The sequence below is a fragment of the Choristoneura fumiferana genome, chromosome 9 (genome assembly GCF_025370935.1).
Source record: "Choristoneura fumiferana chromosome 9, NRCan_CFum_1, whole genome shotgun sequence".
Lineage (NCBI taxonomy): Eukaryota > Metazoa > Arthropoda > Insecta > Lepidoptera > Tortricidae > Choristoneura > Choristoneura fumiferana.
In genome coordinates, this window is record NC_133480.1 from 5,053,497 (window position 1) to 5,074,856 (window position 21,360).

Consider the following 21,360-nt stretch of genomic DNA (forward strand, 5'->3'; position numbering starts at 1 on the left):
TACTTCTTCACGCTAGAATGGCTGCTCGGATTTCGATGATATTTGGAATCATACACTACCTACCCTTATATCTCGATTTTCCCACGGGAATTTCGATTCAACTGCTGTATCTGATGATTTACGCGTGCGAAGTCACAGGTAAACACTACTCCTATATACATATAAGTATATCCTGGCACCAGTAGAAAGAAGGTGAGGAGCCGAGCCTGCCTTGCACGGTGTTGACTAGGGGAGCCCCATCTCAGGGCGACCAGTGGGCATCGCGGTACAGCCCGTTACGATTTTGTTTATTGTTTTCGTTCGATTTTTGTTTTGGTAATGGTATTTAATTTCTCACTCGTAACAGCACAAATGGCAGTAAGTAGTTTTATCGATACATTAACTTCCATGTTAACAAGCCGATACAACTTACCCAACCAAACTATAGGATACAATTATTGTTATGTGTTGGAGTATCTAAAGCAGCCATATTCAATGTTTATCTCTTTATGGCCATAAATGTATTTAATTGTAGCAATGGTACCTGCTGCGGGTCGCAGCATTGATTTAGTTATGATGAACAGCATTAAAGTTAAAACGGCCGAATCAGCTTCATTTTTAAGCTAGAATTTTGTATCCGCTGTCGATACTTTAAGGAGTTTGTGATTTAATTTCAAATAGGTATGTATGAACATTCTAAAGATTAGACCAATTTAAATAGTTCAGCAAAATGAGTTATGCTGTCTAGCATTACGAGTAGGTAACTGAACTGGAAACTCTAATTTTGTATGAAGTAAGGTAAAGAAATAGGTACTTAATGAAACAAAACTACTCAAGTGATCAAGAATATTATAATTTTACTCTTAAATTATCAAAATACATTACAAACTAAAATCGATTTTTATCAAAATAAAAATCTCTGTATAAATTCATAGAAATAAATACCAAATGTAACATGTTATTATGATTTCGCTGTGTGTAAATAAATTAATTATATACTATATTTACTCTAAAATCTCAACGACAATTTTTTTCTATGGTTTTTCCATCCTTTTAATAACGTCAAACATTTACTACACGAATACATGAAGCAAATATACTGTAATATTACTACGTACTATTCTCGATTCATAATACAAGTGATTCTATTTATATTTCAAATGTTCAACATCTAATTAATTGTGAAGCTGGATAAAATTATTCGAGTAATCTTAATCTAACTTTACGCTTAAATAGATTGTTCGCGCCAGAACCGCCATTTTGGTGAAATGACAGCAGATGTCATTCGCGTTTTTATGGCACTGGAATAGTTCAAGCAGCCAGTGTGTAACGTGCTCTAAAACCGGTATGATTTATAGGCCGGTTTTTGTATCAATAAAAATAATTAATTTGTTTGTGTGTGTTTAGTAAGCGTGGTTGGCTACGAAGAGTCCAGAGTCACCGCTCGCACCTGTCACTGATCCGGCGACGTACTTGCCCTGCGATGCCTGACCGTTAGCCTGAAAACAAAGAAAAAACAAATAAATACATAAAACTACAACATCTTATTAAAAAAATACGCAAAGATCTTACAAGATAGTAAAAACGCCTTTGCCGAAAACGTTCGAGTCAAATGTAAAACTGTTATTTTGTTTGCCACATCAAAAGAAAAATAACAGAGATAAATAACAACCCGAAACGGTTGATAACGCGATCATTTAGACGTTTTTCAAACAAATCAAAGTGACTGCATTGATTTTGTTTGTTATGTTGGGAAAACTGATAAGCCTGGTAAATTTATTCAGTTCGGTCAGTGACTTTTTAACACAAATCAGGGGGACTACTACGAAATTCGAACTTCGTATCTTGCCGTTTCAATGACGCTTGTACTATTTAATACGTGATTGAGATGGACGGTACGATACGAATTTCGTAGTAGCCCCTCAGGGTTCAGGACGATGTTCGTAATAGAACGCAGACATACTCAAACTGTATATTCTATTTGTTCTAACATGATTCAAATGACAGATGCCAAACTGACGGAACTAGAGTCCCTCCTACTGTTACGCAAACTATCGATACTTTTGCATGTACCTAGTGCTAAAAGTGGCAATAGCATTATTTGTTGGTTTAAACGTTACGCTATCGAACTGAAAGTCTTATTTGAATTTTAAAATATAATTTATTCAACACTTGGAGTGTCACTTTCCGACCCTGACGAACAATCTTGCAAATTAATAACAAGTTCGCTTATTTTACCGCTTTTATTTTTACCGATAACCCTCACCACTAGCAATTGCGGCCTATTGAAACAACATTGTAAGGGCGTTCATTAAAGAAATTAAGTTAATATAACACAGTGCCTACGCAGCAAATTTGAGTTTAAATATAAAAACAATCAGCAATTTTAATGTGATTTTATTTATATATCTCTGTTGGAAAAAATAAAAAAATTGTTATCGCCTCACAAAGTTAAATAATCATCATGTGTCATTTGAATCATCTTAGAACAAATAGAATATATACCTTGTCATCGCCCATCGTTCATTCATTGGATATTCTGACAGCTTTTACGCGTCAATCCAACATCAAAGATAGGAAGAAAAGAAAAGATATATTGCCATTGCGGCACTTCGTTGGTACCTACGTGGTACCTACTAACTACACATTCCTTGCCTAATCGAAGAAACTTTTCTTTTGAGTTTGAAACCCTCGGATCGCTGCACTCAGGAAGTGTCAAATAATGCGAACTAGGGTTTTATTGTAAAGTTATTGTATGACTAACCTCTCGTATGTCCACACATAGATATGTGCCAAATTTAACTATTTATATTTTAATCTGGAGTATGTACCTATGTATGTATGTAAATAAATAAATATAAAACAAAAGAGTACAAAGGCGAACTTACTTTTAACTTCTGACATACGAGAGGCTAATCTTCGATATTAGGTAGATTTTTCGAATATTCGTATGGACAGTCAACGTCATAAATAAGTGATCATTTCTGAAACCTTGTCGCTTTCAGTCGTTACACAATTTCGTATGGCTTTTCAAACATGACGTTAAAGTGACAAGGTACAAAAGCGATCACTTATTTATGACATTGACTGTACCTACATTTACGGCAGCAAGAGAAAATCATTTAATCTCTGTGTTTGCTTTTTGGTCACAAGTTGTCCTTTTGTATGTTCCATTATAAATATATATAATCTAAATAATTCAGTTACTTAATTTTTTTCTCATACTATACCTAGATCTGAGTGATATGAGAAGACTATTTAAACACTGGCCAGGCAAAGCTGTCAACGCATTTTTTACGAAACTTTAATCTGGTATCATTTTTGAGACTGTCAAAATTGACATATTGTAATTCTAGCCCGGCTTAGATAATTTTGATATTTCTGCTATAAGAAATAAATTAAATTAATTTTACTGCGAAAAAAAAACAAGTCTCGCCACTTAGAACCCTGCTCGTCGTGGACAGCTTTGGCTGGCCAGTGACTTCAAAAAGAACAAGGTTCTTAATTTGATTGCTTTTTTATATTTGTTACGTCAGAACTCCGTTATTTATGTCCCTACTTGAAAAATAAAACACCCATAAGGAGGCCCTTTGAAGTACTTACAGTTTTTTTGGTTGTTACGGGTATATTATATTACCAAAACTACAAATGAAAATGATGAACAGCGCTCTTATTGTATACAGTAAGAGTTAACACAAAACGAGCAGGTAAAAAAAGAAAACAGCTTGTAAATAATTTTATTTGTCTCTTTCATAAGCATAATAACATTAGTTATTAGAACATTCACAGGATGCAAGCAGGATTAGGGGATACTTCCGAGTTGATCTGTAGTTCCGTTAATAATCATTCGATGGTATCTATTGCTTATTATTTATCTTCAAATCTTACAGTTACTTGCAAACATAAATCCCCATAAACTCATAAACGAGTTTTGCCTTGTATCTGTTATTTTGAAATTTGCTTCAGATGAAAATAAAATCAAATTTAGTTAGATATTTCGGATTAACCCGAAAAACGACTAATTGAAATCGGCAGTGTCTTCATCAATGTCCACGTTGATGCTATCATGGGAAGCCTCTTTGGAGCTTTATTTTCAATTATTTAACCGGCTAGAAAACTTGGTTCCAGCTTCAAAATTTTATACAAACTAAAACTAGATTACCGGAGTAAGCCGACAGGCTTCAGATCAAATGGAAAGTATCAAAACAAAAGCAGTCTTCAATCATCAATTTGAAATCAACTTTTTGTATTTTAGGTACATCCAATAAAAAAAACTTTATTTCTTACTATTAAAAAATAAATTGATACACAGCATTGTGACAGTCATAAAACTTTTTAAATGCCAAATCCAGTGGCGGGAGAACGTCACGAATTCAAAATAAAGTAAAATATTTTTATAAACGTCGACTAGAAAACAAATTCATGATTCGATACATTTTCGCCTTAAAAATTTGTAAACAGCAAAAGGAATAAAAAATTCCGAATATAAGTAGACTTTAACACGTTAATAGGCATGTGCTTTGACGAAGTTAGATTTGCCAGCGGCCAAAGACGGTATAGAACCGGCAACGTATTTGGCAGAAGCGGCTTGACCGTTCGCCTAAAAAAAAATGGCAGACAAGTGACATTCCCAGTTCAAAAATAGAATCGTTTGTTCGTAATTTCAAATTGTGTTCCGTTAGAATTTTTACGTTATAATTAGTTAAATTAAGTGGTTTCGAAGATTTGATGGCAGACATCGGATCGGAGTAGCAGCGTCAGTGCAATGTGGGCAACGTGCGATAGGAATGAAAAAAAAAAAACAAAAATCTAAATTAGTATGAAATGCTGACACAATAAATGAATGACATGAATGGACCTTGTCGAAACAGCACTAACTAAGTGCATTATTGTATTTATTTCACGATTTCGTAGGTTGTCATTTTTTTTTTAAATGTAAGACATCAGTCGTAATCCATTCATATCCTTCACGCGTGAATATTATTCAACAAAATATCAAACGTGATTCCATGCACTACGACTGTAAAGGAAGACAATAGAGGGCTGTCGTTTATTATAGAATAGAATAGAAATGTTTATTCGCTTTTTCACAAAAATACATTAGTACTTATACAATTTAAACAAATAATAAAAATAAAAACAAGTTTTTGTGAAATCGCGAAGAAACACACACGAACACACGAAGTTTGTTATACTCAGTGCATGGAAACAAGTTCAGCGCATAGTTTTATTATTATTAGACAATATACTGACCGGCAAAAAATTTGGCCCTGAAATGTATGCAGGAATAAGTAATTTTTATGAAGCGTGGGCCAAATTTTGTGCCGCTGAGTATAGTTACGACAACAGCTAATGGAAACGACACAAAACGAACAAAAAGTGCCTACAAAAGAAACTCTCAATTTCAACAAGCAAAGAAAATGACTAATCTAAGACAAGTTTCAACTTTTTCAGTTGCGTTGTTCCACAAATTACTCTATGCATATAAGAACGCAACTAATTTTGACCTCTTTATACCAAAACTATGAAAGTTTCTTTCACGTAAGACTACACTAGAAGCTATAATGACACACAAAAGACATAAACAAAATGGGTAGTTACAGTCAGCAACAAAGATACAGCCAAAGTGCAAAAAATATGTATACACGACCTTACAGACAATAAAGTACTGTATACATGTTTTTGGCACTTAAAATGTTTGTATATTTTATTGCTACTGTACATAGTAAACTACAATTAAATTAATTTAATCATCGTACTCACCCTGTTAAATTAAATTAAATTTTAAATAACTTGGAGTTTAGAGGATTAATCATAAATCTTAAAATATAGGTATTATACCTAATTCTTCAGGTACTTAATATTTACATTAGTCCCAATTAATAACTACAAAAATCTCTCATTTCTTTTTTATTACGTTTTATGTATAAGAAAACAGACCACCACCACAATTTATTGAAGGCACTGTCCACAATAAACATAATGGGGAAGGGAGAAGGATAAGAAAATCTGTGATATCGAGCAAGTTTTTTAGGATTCTGTATAAAGACGATCAACCAGACCCTATTGTTAAATCTCCACTGTCTGTCTGTTCGTGCGTCACATTACACAAGCTTCAACTTTCGAAACCCTAAGGTAAAGACTTGAAATTACTGTGGCCGTTACAATAACAAAAATAAAGTTTAAGGGGGACTGTACAAAAACGAATTTTTATCGGTCAGATGGCACGGAATCTGATTCGTAGTTGGCTTTTGAAAGGAAATGCCACGAAAGAAGATGGATGTACAAAAATTCTACGTCAGTTTTAATAACTATTCTGTTTTAGATTTTTTTCCTTCTCCTCTAACCCTAGTGACCGAACACGCCGCCCTTAAGCAACCCCTGTTATCAAAATATTAGTGGTAAAGATTCCCAGCAGAATCTACTTCGTTTCTGAATTCTTACTCTCTTATTTTAGTAACTCATTTTATCGCGCTTAAGTAGTTTCTGTTTTCAGGATAGCAAATTAAGTTTACCCCTAATGCTCGCCCATTTGGATTTAGGAGCCGTTAGCTAGTGACTTTCCAAAGTAGACAGTCCAGCATCCATATTAACCTAGAACTCAGCACTTTTCCTATGTGCAAGGAAGATTGAAGAAGATCAAAAAGATACCAAAGTACTATCTCCAATACTCAAATTTCGCTTGAATAGCATCTTTAGGAGAACGCTGGAGGATTTTGTTCACATGGAGCACGCCTTTTAGCTCACAAACGCCCGTAATTGTCCTAATCTCTGTCACTCTAGTAGTATAAACACGCTTGCATCAACTGTATTAAAAAAGGGGGAAGAGATCCCTTACTTCACAACCGTATACTCTAAAGGGTAAAACCCCCCTTCTTTATCCTCGTAGCAACCCATGTTAGTATACATACTTCAACAGCTCCTGTGGTCCAGGAAGCACAATCTCGGGTGTCATCCCAATTCCATAAAGCATGCTTTTTTAATCCCTTGTTTTAAAAGGAGGAGAAAACGATCTTATATACCACAACCGCTTTACCACCCCACACGTACTATTATTACCTCCTAGTAAGGTAAGCCACGTTAGCTCCTCTCAGTAGCTTCTGCAGTCTAGGGAGCAAATTTTCGTGTTTTCCAACCCAGGCTCTTAGTGTACAATGGCCAATCGATGTGGCCAGCGATCTTCGTACGTTAATTATACCTAGTGCCATTAGACGCGTGATTTTGTCAAAATTAGACATTAATGACATTGTATTAAGAACCACGGCACGCGTCATCGTGAATGACTACCTATACTCAATATTTATGACACCCTAGATTTGTACCAATGAGGGCTATCGTTTTTTGTCTCACTAGATGGCGCACTGTTGAGTGAGGTTTTTAAGTGTGGCTTTCAGAGTCGGTTATTACGGGCGTTAAAACAAAGTTTAGATTAAAATCATAGTTAAAACACTTTAAAACCGTACCATAAAAATATCCAGCAATCGCAGTGTTGCTTAGTCCCGTTTTGTTCGGAAAAAAAGGGAGGACAAAAGTTTCCGAAAGACAAAACTGTCTCAAAACACAGACATTCATTGCCCCGTAATGCATAATTGCCATAATTAATTTCAGGTTATGCAAAATATTCACAAAAAAAATCTTATTGTAAATAAACCCGCGTAGCTCACCCAAAAACCATGAGATTTGACATTTCGGAGACCTCACGCTACACTAGCGCCTCTAGCGGCGAATTCATTCGCGATAGCCCTCATTGTCTTAGTAAGCAAAAGGAGAAAGGATCCCATAATATCCCACAACAATTTCTGCTACACCTCCGCACACTCATAGACTCCTGGTAACCCACCTTAGCGCGTTTCAGCAGCTCCTGCTGTCCAGGAAGCACGTTCTCAGTCTTGCCAGCCCAGGCCCTCAGCACGGAGGCCTGGAGGGCACGTCCGTAGCTGAAGGTGAGGGCCCAGGGCCGCTTCAGATCGACGGTGTTGATGGCGTTCAGGTTGACGGAAGCCTCTTCCTCGGACTGGCCGCCGGAAAGGAATGTGACGCCTGGAAGGTAGAAAAGGGGGATAAGTATTGTATTTTCCATGTACTGAATGCACGGGCTGCCCACATGATGTTGTATTTCATATTTTGATGTTAATTAAAGAAAAAAAGCTATTTGGGGAGTGAAAAGAGTTTATTTTAAAAATAGTTTTAATACTCCCTCTGAAGTACATTCAGTCTTTTAAGTACTTTGAACACTTCTAACATCAGAATAAAAAAAAATGTCACAATAAAACAAAAAATTACACTGCAATAAGAGTAAACGAAGTCACCAGTTTGGTGGATCCTCAAAATGAATAATTATTAGCTAGAATAAATCAATTCCCACGGAGAAGGAAACTAGCCCATATTTTATTCTTTCAATAGGGGGGGGGGGGGGGGGGCCGTAGTCATGAAGTAGTCTTGAATGTAACTGTTTTGGATTATTACCGGGAACGGCAGCAGGCACGGTCCTCAACAGAGCGGTGACGGTGGCGCGGCCGATGTCCATCGGGGTGTAAGTCTTCTTGCACGCCTGACCAGCGGTTACCTGGTACGGAAAGGTACTGTCAGTTTACTATCATTCACAACCCGTATGAAAAACAAAGGCTCATTCAAAATATCTGTGGAAATTATAGAGCTAATTGTAGTGAGGGGTAGGCTTTAAAAGAGATGTCTCTTCAAAAGCGATAGAGAAAAGCACGTCAGAATATTTGTAGTTGTAGGAGTATGTTTTTTAGACACTATTATTCTTATCGAAAATACAAACTGAGACATGGATGCACAGAAAAACCAGAAAAAGAGACCAGCGCTGGGAATCGAACCCAGGTCCTCAGCAATCCGTGCTGCGTGCTATAACCCCTACACCACCGCTGGACAGGAATCTAGACACGAATTTTTCCTATGCATACATATCTCAGGTTGCTTATTTCTACTACGCTACTTATGCAGCAGCACTAGCGACATCTATGTTCCGCTCTCATCGAGAGACGTCACACTCTTTCGGAACCAACCGCTCACCCAGACAAGAGATGTCGCTACTAAGCAATCAAATTATGATTGGTTTTTTGGAGTATTTTTGTATTTTTTTATTTCAACTCCAAATTTGTTACTTTTACGGTTATCCCGTGAATACCCGTAAAAGTAACAAATTTGGAGTTGAAATAAAAAATACAAAAAGACTCCAAAAAACCAATCATACTATTATTCTTGCTTGTCTATTATTATATTATTTTTTTCGCCTTTCAACTAGGCAAAGGATACTGGCCCATGCATAAATATTATAACGTTTTGACTTAAGCTCCAGCTCAATAACATACGCGATGTCGAATATCAGTTTATGTTGGAGATGGAGACGTACGTCATCATCATCGATCATTCGCCGAAAGACATCCACTGCTATGCATAGGAGTCCCCCCAAGAACACCTCAATGATCGGCCCTGAGCCGCCCGCATCCATCAGACTCCTGCACACCATGTCATTAGTCCACTTTGTGGACGGCCTACCCATGCTGCCTTTTCGGTAGGTAGTCGCCCAGAAAGCCCCATCAGTTCTTCGAGCAGAAATCCGGCTGACCGTCATGAAATGGGAACTTTTTAGGAGGAGACTTATGTTCAGCAATAGACATACTGGGCTTGAAAAAGATGACCAAGGTAGCATAAAACGGAACTTACCATATTGGGCTTGAGGAGGGTTCCCTCGAGGTAGACGTGGTGGTCACTCAGAGCCTTGTAGACGGCAGCCAGCACCACCTCTGTGACTTTCTGGGCGCGGTCCAAGTCGTGCTCGCCTGGAGGTTAGTGATAAACGTGATAATACGACTGCATAAAGAAGTTAAGAAGAAGTAAGTAAGAAGTCTGAGTATATTAGGAAACTTTCTATACTTGGAGATATGCGTGCTTTAAGTTTCGGAACTAACATTTACCAGGAATTATCATCATCATCATATCAGCCGTAAGACGTCCATATTTGGACCCACGCCTCACCCATAGACCTCCAGTTGTTTCGGTTGGAAGCGACCTGCATCACCAGGAATAAAAGTTGAATTAACGTTTGTGATGGACTTAAATGATCTAATTCTCACTCGCTTCTCATTGCGATATTGATATGAAACTAATGACGCGTAGTTCTGATGACAATACAATATGGTAATATCGAGCTGATCTGACGATGAAGCATGCAGCTAGGTACGGGAACTCCAAAACAGAACAACATAACCTGGCCGTTTTGCATTGAAATTAGGGTTTTGACTCAGGCGATATATCGCTAGATGGCGTTAGTATCGTGAGGTCCATTTGACGTTTGCTCGTGATTGGTTAAATAACTAAATGAGCCAATCGCAAACAAACGTCAAACGCACCTCACGATACTAACGCCATCTAGCGATATTTCGCCTCTGTGAAAACCCTCATTGAGGCAAACGATAGAAAACCATTTTAATCACGTGTTTTTCTACATCACTGTACCAGGGTAACATAACAGACTCGCAGTTCAACTCACCGTCAGGCAGCACTTCGGGCTCAACAATGGGCACGATGCGCTGGCTCTGGCAGATGGAAGCGTAGCGAGCCAACACCGTGGCATTCTCCTGGATAGCCTGGTAAGAGGGCGTGTTGCGGCCAATCTTCAACACGCAACGCCACTTGGCGAAGTGGCAGCCGTCCTTCTTGTACTGAGCGCAACGCTGGGCCAAGTCGTCGAGACCTGAAAGAGTATTCCATGAATATCTTTTTGGTTCGTATTTGATGTTATAGAACAGTGGTAGACCAACCGCGGCCTGTGACTGTTTCATAACTTCTGTTTCATAAATTAAAGTCTTCTATAGCTACCTACATAAACAAATATGAGAGCAATTGAGAACAGTAAATGAAAATAAAATGTTTTCGAATTTTTAATTTCACAAATACCAATTATCAAAATATAATGACTAAGTGCGGCCCGCCTTTATTTTAATTTGCCACTATTGTAGCCCTTGCCTGCCAAAATGTAGCTGTTATAGAAAATGGAGGGTCCACAAACGATATTGCAAAAAAAATGTTCTGCTAACCGTAGATAGGTACAAGATAAGCAGAAGACGCAGAAGTTGCCACAAAAAAAAATAACGGATTGAGGTGAAATTTAGTGAACATTGCGTTAACTTTACAACATAAGAAACTTAGAAAAGTTAAACAGCTGCGCAAAGCCACTGTCACAGACAGACAGACACTAGCGTCAACCTTATAACACCCCCCTTTTTGCGTCGGGGGTTTCAGACCTATTGTAGGACTTTTTTTGTACATGGACCCCACTAACAAATTCTACATAGGATGCTAGTGAAAAATAATAAAGTAGGCAACCTAGAACGGTTGTTTTGAGAACAAAACGCGATCGTTAGATAATGGTAATTTGCCTGTCCTATTATCGGCTTAATGACAATACTGTACAGATTACGATAAACGAAATAGTTTATCCTTTGAGTATATCAATAAATGTTAACCGGTCGATAAAACCCACGATAAAATAAAGCCAACATAATTATATTCTTAAAACCTTTGAAAAGTATTTTTATTACATCATTGCAATAGTAACGTTTATGATTGTGAAAACAGTACGTTATTGTTATAATTATACTGCATTATGTTATGTATGCTTCGATCAAAATAAGTTAATTTCTGTAATAACTGGTTTATGAACCGCTGCCATGTTTCTTGAGGACGACAGGAAATTATTTTCATTAAAGGACTGAACAATAATGTACTTTGGTATTTCCCGTGACACAGGTGTTATACAATATCTTGAATTTAAACTGTTGATATTAGGTCGTATTGCCTAAAGCGCTGACGTTCGCAATCGTAATCACCATCTTTTACTACCCTAGACTCAGGGCAGCCTATACCGTGTGACAGAAAGACGTGGTAAATGCGATTGTGCTTCCGAGGGCGTTAGACAGACAGGTCTCGGATTATCCCCTTAGCAATTTGAGATTTAAACAACACCTGAACAGTCATTGCAAAATACATAATTATTATTGATTGGTACCATATAAATTATGTAATACCGGACAAAGCAGTAATAGGAGAACAGGAGCAGATAAGATTCTATTGCACAAGACTTGAAAACAAAAAAACAAACAATTGTTATCAGACCCACTAAAAGAATGTTTTTGTAAACAACAAATAGTATTCTTAAAGGTAAACTTTGTGAGCTTGTAATAAGATTTATTTTACCAAGTTCATTATAACAAATTACAAATATAAATCACAGATATTATCATATTGGACTTTGACATTGTAATCTTTTGTAGATAGTTCAGTCGAGCCCCTCAAAAATCTAAACTAAAAAACACCTACTCAGTGACGTAACATTTCGACATGGTGACTAAAATCCGTGTAAAATTACTTTGATTTAATTCATGAAAACCAACAAAAAAACATGTTTACCATTTTTATGTATAGGTGTATAGGTATACATAAAGATCGTAAACATGTTTTCTCAAAGTTGCGTCAGCTTTCAATATGTTTTTGTAACTTAACGAAATTAATGTAAAATCATCAAATTTTAATCTCACGGCATTTTTGCTAAACCAAGTCAATTATAATAATCATAACAAGATTGCGCTAGTTTTTGCTGAAAAAAGTAGTGTGCAAAGTATTTGGCTACTTTGTACAATGCGATCTGTACCAGAAGACCGTGACTTTGACTTTGAAGTAGTATTAGTATAGATTGATTATCACTTCAATTTAAAGAATTTGTGTTGTTTATGAAACGACGGGAGAAATTCCCATTCCTAACCACGTGCCTAAGTTGTTTATCACATTAAGGGGCTGTTTCACCATCCATTGATTAGTGTTAACTGGCGGTTAGGTGTGATGCCGTCTCTCTATTTGTTTTTTTCGAATAGACGGAGACGGCATCACATTGAACCGTCGGTTAACGCTAATCAATGGATGGTGAAACAGCCCCTAAATCTACCACCATTACATAAGTAATAAGATGTCCAAATTTAGCATCTGCCAGAATAAAGAAAGAATGCAACCTTAAAATAAATCGGTGATCAGTCAAGGTGACTTTCACAATAATAGTCAATTTCAACGTTCTAGTATAACAATGTCAGGACGAAGATAATCTAAAGGTCGCGACGATTTCACACGGGAATGACCTTTTATGACCTTGTAATGTCCTTGAAACATGAACAGACAAAATATTAGGTGAAAATGTCTGGGGTTAAATAAAATGTGTTGAGAAACAGTGAAATTGTTACGAAATTATATTAGGAAGAAGTACTAACGTAACTAAAATAAATACTTGTGGTGTACTTGTGGCTCTGTGTTTTCTAATAGGGTTTCACACACAGACTAAAGAGAGCTACACCCACAATCAATAGAATAACACAACAATGGAGGAAATGATGGTTCCTTTCCCCCATACATTTTACCTACCTACTTTGGCTACCATAACATTTTAGAAGCTTGTCTTGGGAGCACTCATCCTCAGAGCCAATTGAAGGACAACCTTGATGGAGGGAATGATGCTTCCTTTCTCCAAGATGCTCACTAAAGCTTTATACAATGTACCAGGCTACCATAACATTCTAGAAGCTTACCCTGGGTGGTGCACTCATCCTCAGAGCCGAAGAGCGGGACGACACCTTTGTCGACCTTGATGCCGGGAATGATGCCTCGCTTCTCCAAAAGTCCAACCAGGGGAGTGCCGTCGTCAGCCTTTTGGTATAGAGTCTCGTGGAAGAGGATTACTCCAGAGATGTTCTCGGAGATGGCCTGGGGAGAAAGAACCAAGTGTTTTGTAACTTTACATAAGTGAAACTAAAGATAAAATATAATCCTCCTTCAGACAGTTGGATAAAAAGACTATATCAAAGGTAATCCAATAAATAAAAATCAAGTGGCGAATGTATACAAGCTCTTCTATCACAACAGAGCAGCTGCGCCTGTTTGGATAATTATTTTTTGTTTTGTTTGTAATTATTAGGACAATGTTTTGTATGAAAGATGTACGAAAATTTGTACATAAAATTTTAAATCTCTATAATAAAAAAATATTGACTCACTGACTGTACCTACTGTATGGTGGTGTAGAGTTCAATAAATAATATTTGTATTGGATTGATTGAGTGAGTGAGTGAGGCATAAAAGAGAGAGAGAGAGTTAAAAATATTGTCAGATTTGTTGTTGTTCAATATATTTGTTTTATCTACCTATTACATTATTTTATTTTATTTTTGAGTCTCAAATAAATGTTTTTCATTTCATTTTTCATTTCATTTCATTTCATATAGGTATGTAAATAGGTGTTACTGAAAGATTAACTGGAAGAGATACCATTATGAAATAAGATGGTCTTTGTACACCGTTTCCCAACATAACCTGTTAAATTTATTCATTTCATCCACAATAAAGAGTTGTACATAATACACATACACCAGAAAAAAACAATTTTTGGTCGAATTTATTTGATTGTTATTCTGTTTTGTTAAGTGATCAAACTGTAATGTGAAAATTTCGTCTCATTTTTTTCACTTGTGTGAAGCCAGTGGCAATGAAATAATTTTATTTTTAATTAAAAAAAATTGAGATTCTTTATACTAGTATTTTCCCCCATTCAAAAATAATAACCTAACATGGTAAAGTCTCGCATCATGAGCCTCAAGTCAAGATTACTTAGTGACAAGCAATCAGAGCTCATTGAAAGTCTAAATTAATTCGACCTTGGCATTACCTTAGCAAATAAGAATTCATGGGAATGGGCGGGTATTAGAAATTTGGACATTTGATTGATAAAATTATTTTCTACAATAACACAGTAAATAATATCAAAGAATTTTAAAATTAAAACTACACAATTAATAGTAAATTACTTCACTTGAATTGACACTCGTAAAACAAGATGCTTGATAAAAATTAAAAGTATAGATAATCCTTAAATTTGAACCAACTTAAAAAAAAAGGAGATCTCAATTTAGTTGTTTTTTTATGTTACAAGTACTTACCTCAGAACTAGAGTCATTTATGAACCGATTTAGAATAATAGTTTTCATTGGCAGGGTACAATTACTAACATGTACAAGCACTCATGATCACAACACTAGTAGGAAAAACTTCCCCACTGAAGTACATGACCATTTTGGCCATGAAGAAATACAATGTTTTATATTTTTGTAACAGTTTTGCCCAGCTCACATTACGATGGGTTGTGGAAGAACAATCTAGAACTTGTGGACTTACCGGGTCAGTGCTGAAGAGCAGCTGACGGTATTTGCGGCGGTTCTCCTCAGTGTTCTCGACTCCAATGTCCTGGAGACGCTTGCCCATGGTACCTGGTGAAAAGAAAGGTATTTTGAATTTACTATTCAAACCAGAATATCTATATTGGTTACTACTTAGTTAAAGTATTATTTTGTTTTTTATTCGCATTGGCAGATATTTTGAAAGCTTAATGCATTTTTGACTGAATTCTAATACATTATATCACATTCACATAATACAAATATATTAGTCTGTTCATATTAATTACCCTTTGACCGCCAAGGTCGGTAAAACACGACAGGTGAAAAAAGGGCCATAGTGGCCATGTCGGCATTTTGTGGCGCATATGGAACGATTTTCAGAATATTTTTTTTCTCTGCCGTGGCCGACCGTGGCAGTTAAAATGTTAATATCGGAGTCATTGATTGTCTGGAAGAGATCGCTTTTTAGTGATAAGACTGCCTATTGTCTACCTGAATTTTATATTTTTGTAATGTCACTGTACTGCTTTTAGTGATCAAGTATATTATTTGTACCACCTATTTGTGCCATATAGTATTTGGGAACAGTCATACAATAATTTCATTCAAAATTCATTCATGCATAATTTTCAGATCACATAGGCCTTTGCCATTTGGCACACAGAAACGGACACTTAATTCTGTTACAGCTGTTATATTCTACTAGCATGTATTACTTAAATTTTAAGCTTAATAATTAAATAAATTACCAGTGGACTCATCAGCAGCGAGGATGCCCTTGCCAGGGGCCACGATGGCCTGGGCAATTTTACGGAGCTCCTCCTGAAGCTCAGGGGTCGGGTATTGGAAGTATGTGCTCATGGTGGCTGTAACAACAATTTATGATTAACTTTTTTTGAGTTGGTGCGAGTATATTACACAAGAAGGCTGCAGTAGAATCATTCATCACTCAAAATAGGCTCAGAGTTGTAGTCTCTAAAAACAGCTTGCTACTACTTAATCTAAAAATCTTGGTGTCACTAACAAAATCTATAGACCATAATGATATCTGAAATAAATATTTACTTAATTTAAGTTATTTTATTTTAATTTAAAATCAATGGCCAGTCACAGACCTACAGATTGTTCAGTTCTACCTAGAACAGAATAGAAAAGAATTGAAACCGGAAGGCAAGAATGCATTATAAAATGTATCCTCCACATACAGACCTACTATTTGTGGGTGTGCATGAATGCCCAGTCAGCAAGCAATTTATAGTTTTGCCAATTAGGAAGGTCTGGTTGGTCAGCGAGAGTGATAATGAACCTTAATTCTACAGTTGCTTGCAATATATCAAGGTAGGAAATAATAGGGAGAATGTGGTAGTAAAGTCCAGGGAGACCTGGAGAAGCCAAAATTCTAAAGCTACGCTTTGTCCTTTTACTATACTTTACGCTTGAATGGTTTAGAATCGGCACTGGTACGTTACCAATAGGTACTTTGTTTATCTAATAGTATGTCAAGAGTGTCTATATAGAAGTATACCTTTGGTTCCAAAGCCAGGCTTCCATCCTGACTCAGGAGGGCCCTTCTTTCCCTTTCCTTTAGGAGCCATTATTCACGAAAAAATACCTATCTAAATTAATAAAAGGGAAATCCTACACTCGACATTGTTTGTAAACTTTTCAAAAAAACATACCTCACCGATAATACACTTCAAGCTGACGCTTCCTGCACTCTTTTGTTTATTTTTCGAGTTTCGAAATTATTAAATCAATCAACAAGCTGAAGTTGTCAGTTATTGTCAATTCAATCAAACTGAAACTGACAGTGATGAGAGGGTCAAAATGACGTGACGTTGACATTTTGATTTTTTTGTATTTGTTTTTTTTAGGGTTATAATTATTGTCTCGATTATGAATAAGCCTAATCGATTTTTCCTCAATTTTTGAAAGTCGTAAATTAAATTTACAATATTTACCATTTTTGATAAAAAAAATCTAGAATGTCAAATTAATCAATTTCTCAATTATTAATTTTATTATCTTTATTTGGCAATGTGGGTAAGCGAGTTGGCTAAATTGTGTGTTACTTAAACAGTACCTACCTAAACGTAGTGTAAAATAATTAGCAAATTATTTCCTGTTTTTACAAAGCTTTTTAAAGTAAGAAGCATGCTTGAAACTACTGAATTTCTATTTTAACGCAAGATCTAAATTTATTAAAAGGTGACCTTCAAAGGTCACTGAAAGCGCGACGTCACAGGCGTGTTTCCAGTTTTCTATAAGTACCAACTATATAATAGTCTGTATTTGTAGCTGTAGCTAAAACAATCCTGCATTCAATATAGGCACTATGAAAATACGATGCATTTGATTATGAAAATTAAATACATTTCCACCTACACCAGAGGCAATAACCTGCAGGCAATGCATTGCAAGTTTACTTTACGCTATGAAAGAAAGTGAACTTACTTAAATAGATTGGAAGAAATAGAAACTGGCGGATTATTAACGGTTGAAATTTAATACAACAAAATTAATTAAAACTACTGTTAAAACGTTATGTAATGTAACTAAGTAATTCGCTATGATGTTGTGTAATTAAGACTTATTACAAAATCTTAATAAGATCACTTTAATAACCTTCATATTGACTATTATACCAAAATAAAGAAAATTTGAGAACGTTATCGTTAGCCAGTCATAATAAATTCAGAGGTTGCTATAAGGTCAATTAAATTTTCTAAAAAATAAGTATGATTTCTAATAATAGTCGTAAACCTATAGGCCGAAGAATATAGTATTAGGATCTATAATTGTAATTGACTTACAGTTTTGATTTGGTTTTAGATAGAAAAACACGGACACTCCCGATCAGCTACGCGGCTACTACTGTCAAAATGTATGAAGAGGACACGAAGAAAGGTCATTTGAAGGTCCAATGATAACGTGACAGTTCGCAGCGAGTTTACACGTCGACTAAAGCGACATCTGCCCTCGTTAACATGAACTGCGTTGTGAAGGTAGGCATAGTCGTCAACGTACAAATACGTTAGAGATGGAGATGTTTCAAAACGAACCATCGTATAATAGTAATTTCGCGCTTTTAATACAGATGGCGCTGAAAACTAAAAATGGTGTACGAATTTTTTTGTAATTTCAAACTTTCATTATTATAAATACTTACATCACGTTACACGAAATATTACGAAAAACCTAAACCATACCTACCTAAAGCACCGTCATCAAACTTCTAACTTCAAAAATAGCTCACAATGCACATAACCTATACTAACACACCGCAAATCGAAAACTTTTTGTATTATCGTAAGTCACGGTCTCACGGTCACGACTACATTTTTCATATTTTTATCAATACGATGTACAAACCTGCGTAATGGTATTACGATTTTTCCAAATATTTGTCATAACAAAATACGGCGTCTAATCGACTCAATTATAATTCAAATCATGATTTTTAGTGAGCGTGCCCCATCACTAAATATATTTTTTAATCATAAAATTATTAACCAATGTCCAGTCTTTTCAGCCATAATTACCTACTTCCAAAAAGTTCATTTTAATTTAGTTCTACTATACTAGGTTAGGTTTTAGGTTTTACTGTAGGTTTAAATATCCTATCTACTTATAAAACAAATTAATTACCTACTAACCAATACACGGGTAGGTACAAGGATGGTTCCTACCTAGCCTAGCATTGACAAGTTTATTATAAAAAAAAAAAAAGAATCGGAATTTTTGTATAACTTTTCACATTAGATAATGATTATTACTCTTATACTTATCTCATGTTGTGTCGTCGGTTAGGTTATCAAGCCATTTATTATTAAACAACACTACAGCGGGAGTTATTATTAAATAAAATAGATACAATTTAATAATAGGTACCTATATTAGGTATCTATCTACCTTTAAGTAGATACTTATACTTACCTATGTTGGTATTTAGTTGCCACCTGTTCCTGTTGATGTTGATTAACTTTAGTAGTATCTTAAGTGAAGTTGAATCATTTCAACACAAAATTGAAGTGGAAATTGAGGGCGATGTACCTATCATTTTGGTACTAAATGTTCCCTGTTGTTTTAACTTTGTGGTTTGATGAGACTGAACAATAGCAACTCGAGTGTTGTACCTATTAGTTTTCAGTGGATGCACAGAAGTGTCTTTAGGCATACACTGTACAAGGGTGGGATTGGCAAAGTTTTGGTGGGATGAGATTTTTTTCTCAGCTTGAATGATAAGAATGAAATAATTAGACATAAATACTCCCTAGGCATAAAAGTGAAGTACCTATGTGATGAGTGTTTAAAATTGGGACACGAAAAATTTTCGACGTCTGAAACTTTACGTGGTGGCGTAAAAACGGACGGGCCTGTAATATCGGCGCTATTTGCCCCCAGCGTAGAGTTTATTACATGGAACTATCCGATTTTATTTTTTTCATCGGACACAAAACAGTATATTTTTTATCGAGGGACTAAAATAAGCCAATTTATACCCGAGGTGGTTTGCCACCCGAGCTTTAGCGAGGGTGTCTATTTATCCGAGGGTTTATATTGACTTTTAGTCTCGAGGTGACAACTCTATTTTTCACTTCGAGTGCGAAAAAAAAAGTCATTTCTGTGAATGAATTAATGCGTTTCCTAGGTTAGATTAACACTCATAGATTTTTAAATAAATCTTTCTAGATTTCGGCGGTAAAAAATTATCAATTATGTCTTTTGCTCGACATCATAACTTTCACTATCACTTGACGAAATTGTGAGAATAATCAATTTATTTTAATCGCTTATGATTTACGCTCTAAAACAATTTCAAAGTTTTCGTGGTAAGTATTTTTTTTTTCAACCAATACAGATATAACAAAATCGCATCGGCGAAATGGTCCATACACAAACTGGAATAAATAGAATGGCGAAACCTTCTTTGCGGAAAAAGCATAGAACTAAGACCACGTAGACTAAGAACGTAAAATTTTCGTCATGAAAATGGTCCACACACAATCTTATTTTATGCCAAAAACTAAGCAAGTACTGGCTGTTTGAGTTTATCTAAGTCACTCGAAGTAAATTAAAAGATTACTTTTACTGCCTAGGGACAAAAGTAGGTAGGTACCTACTCACTTTACTCCCGCCTCGTAAGGCTATATTGACCTACTTTTTGAGCATGAGAAGTGAAAAAAGTATTAAAAGACCTTGTCTGTTAGTTCTGGCCTCGGGGCACTGTAGAGCTGGCGGTTATCTCGCGCAAAGAATGCGGCGAGGAATGACGATGCCAGTGACGGCTGAAAAAATATGTTTGTACCTACTTAATGTAATTTGATTATAAATATTAAATGTTACCCCCTGACAAGCATATTAGTAAAAAATAAATGACATTGCGCTATCATCGATTAGATCATCACGATCGGTGGGAAAGTACTGAAAAGGTTCAGAGATCTGCGATTATATTTATTGTGTATTTTAGGTCAGTGGGCAGTCTAGGCAGGTACCTATTTGCGTACTCTGAACTCGGACGAATAAATATTGTATGTTTATATTTTCTATACCCATCTGATGAGTATTCCTTCAGAAGAGTACCTATGTCACTCACTGTCTAGTTGTACGCACCCTTTCTGTTTACCCATATGCCTTTGTAACTCAGATGTAACCCCTTTGAAAAACAATGTACTTAAGTAGTTACTTATTACCTTCTTATAATACTTAATTAGCCTTTCCCACAGTATCGCTTGTGTAAAGATTTGGCAATCAAGTTAAAAAAAATCTAAATTGACATTACTTGAAATTCTACTCCTAGCGCCATCTAGTGAACAACAATAGAAACTTCGATAGCGCGATGTAGAACATGGTCGGAGTTTCTATTGTTGTTCACTAGATGGCGCTAGGAGTAGCTCCAAAAGTATGTCTTCATTGAAGTCCTGTGACGTAATTTCCCACCTGTAAGGAATAAGATTGATATTATATCAATATTGAAGACATAAACTGGAATAGGAACTTATTTATCGTTATAATGTTCCATAGTTACGAACAAAGAGACAAACTAAAATTTACTCTTTTACTGTGTCATATTAGGAAAGATAAAGTTTACTATGTTATCTTAATTCCTTAAACACGCTGTACAATCATACATATGTAGTAT

The 21,360-nt window shown here is 35.9% G+C and overlaps 1 protein-coding gene across 3 annotated transcripts; it reads right to left on the reverse strand.

The window, feature by feature from the left end:
* Positions 1 to 811: 811 nt before the first annotated feature.
* Positions 812 to 18,141, reverse strand: LOC141431031 (fructose-bisphosphate aldolase-like). Of its 3 annotated transcripts, none has more exons than XM_074091997.1 (9): positions 18,032 to 18,141; positions 15,968 to 16,084; positions 15,217 to 15,308; positions 13,578 to 13,752; positions 10,496 to 10,699; positions 9,670 to 9,785; positions 8,446 to 8,545; positions 7,820 to 8,019; positions 812 to 1,478 (listed from the first exon to the last, which is right to left on the reverse strand). In XM_074091997.1, the coding sequence occupies exons 2-9, from the start codon at positions 16,077 to 16,079 to the stop codon at positions 1,383 to 1,385; spliced, it is 1,095 nt and encodes a 364-aa protein (XP_073948098.1). In that variant the 5' UTR covers positions 16,080 to 16,084; positions 18,032 to 18,141; the 3' UTR covers positions 812 to 1,382. The 3 variants fall into 3 exon arrangements, with proteins under 3 accessions (XP_073948098.1, XP_073948096.1, XP_073948097.1); XM_074091995.1 differs by lacking the exon at positions 18,032 to 18,141 and adding an exon at positions 16,744 to 16,885; XM_074091996.1 differs by lacking the exons at positions 812 to 1,478; positions 18,032 to 18,141 and adding exons at positions 3,703 to 4,579; positions 16,744 to 16,886.
* Positions 18,142 to 21,360: the final 3,219 nt, after the last annotated feature.

Excerpts from the sequence above, each read along its gene's own strand:
- LOC141431031 (XM_074091995.1), bottom strand. The coding sequence starts at position 16,813 with ATGGCTCCTAAAGGAAAGGGAAAGAAGGGCCCTCCTGAGTCAGGATGG. Across the intron at positions 15,309-15,967 it reads CGCTGCTGATGAGTCCACTG|GTACCATGGGCAAGCGTCTC; the intron begins GTAATTTATTTA and ends TCTTTTCACCAG. Across the intron at positions 8,020-8,445 it reads CGTGCCTGCTGCCGTTCCCG|GCGTCACATTCCTTTCCGGC; the intron begins GTAATAATCCAA and ends TCTACCTTCCAG.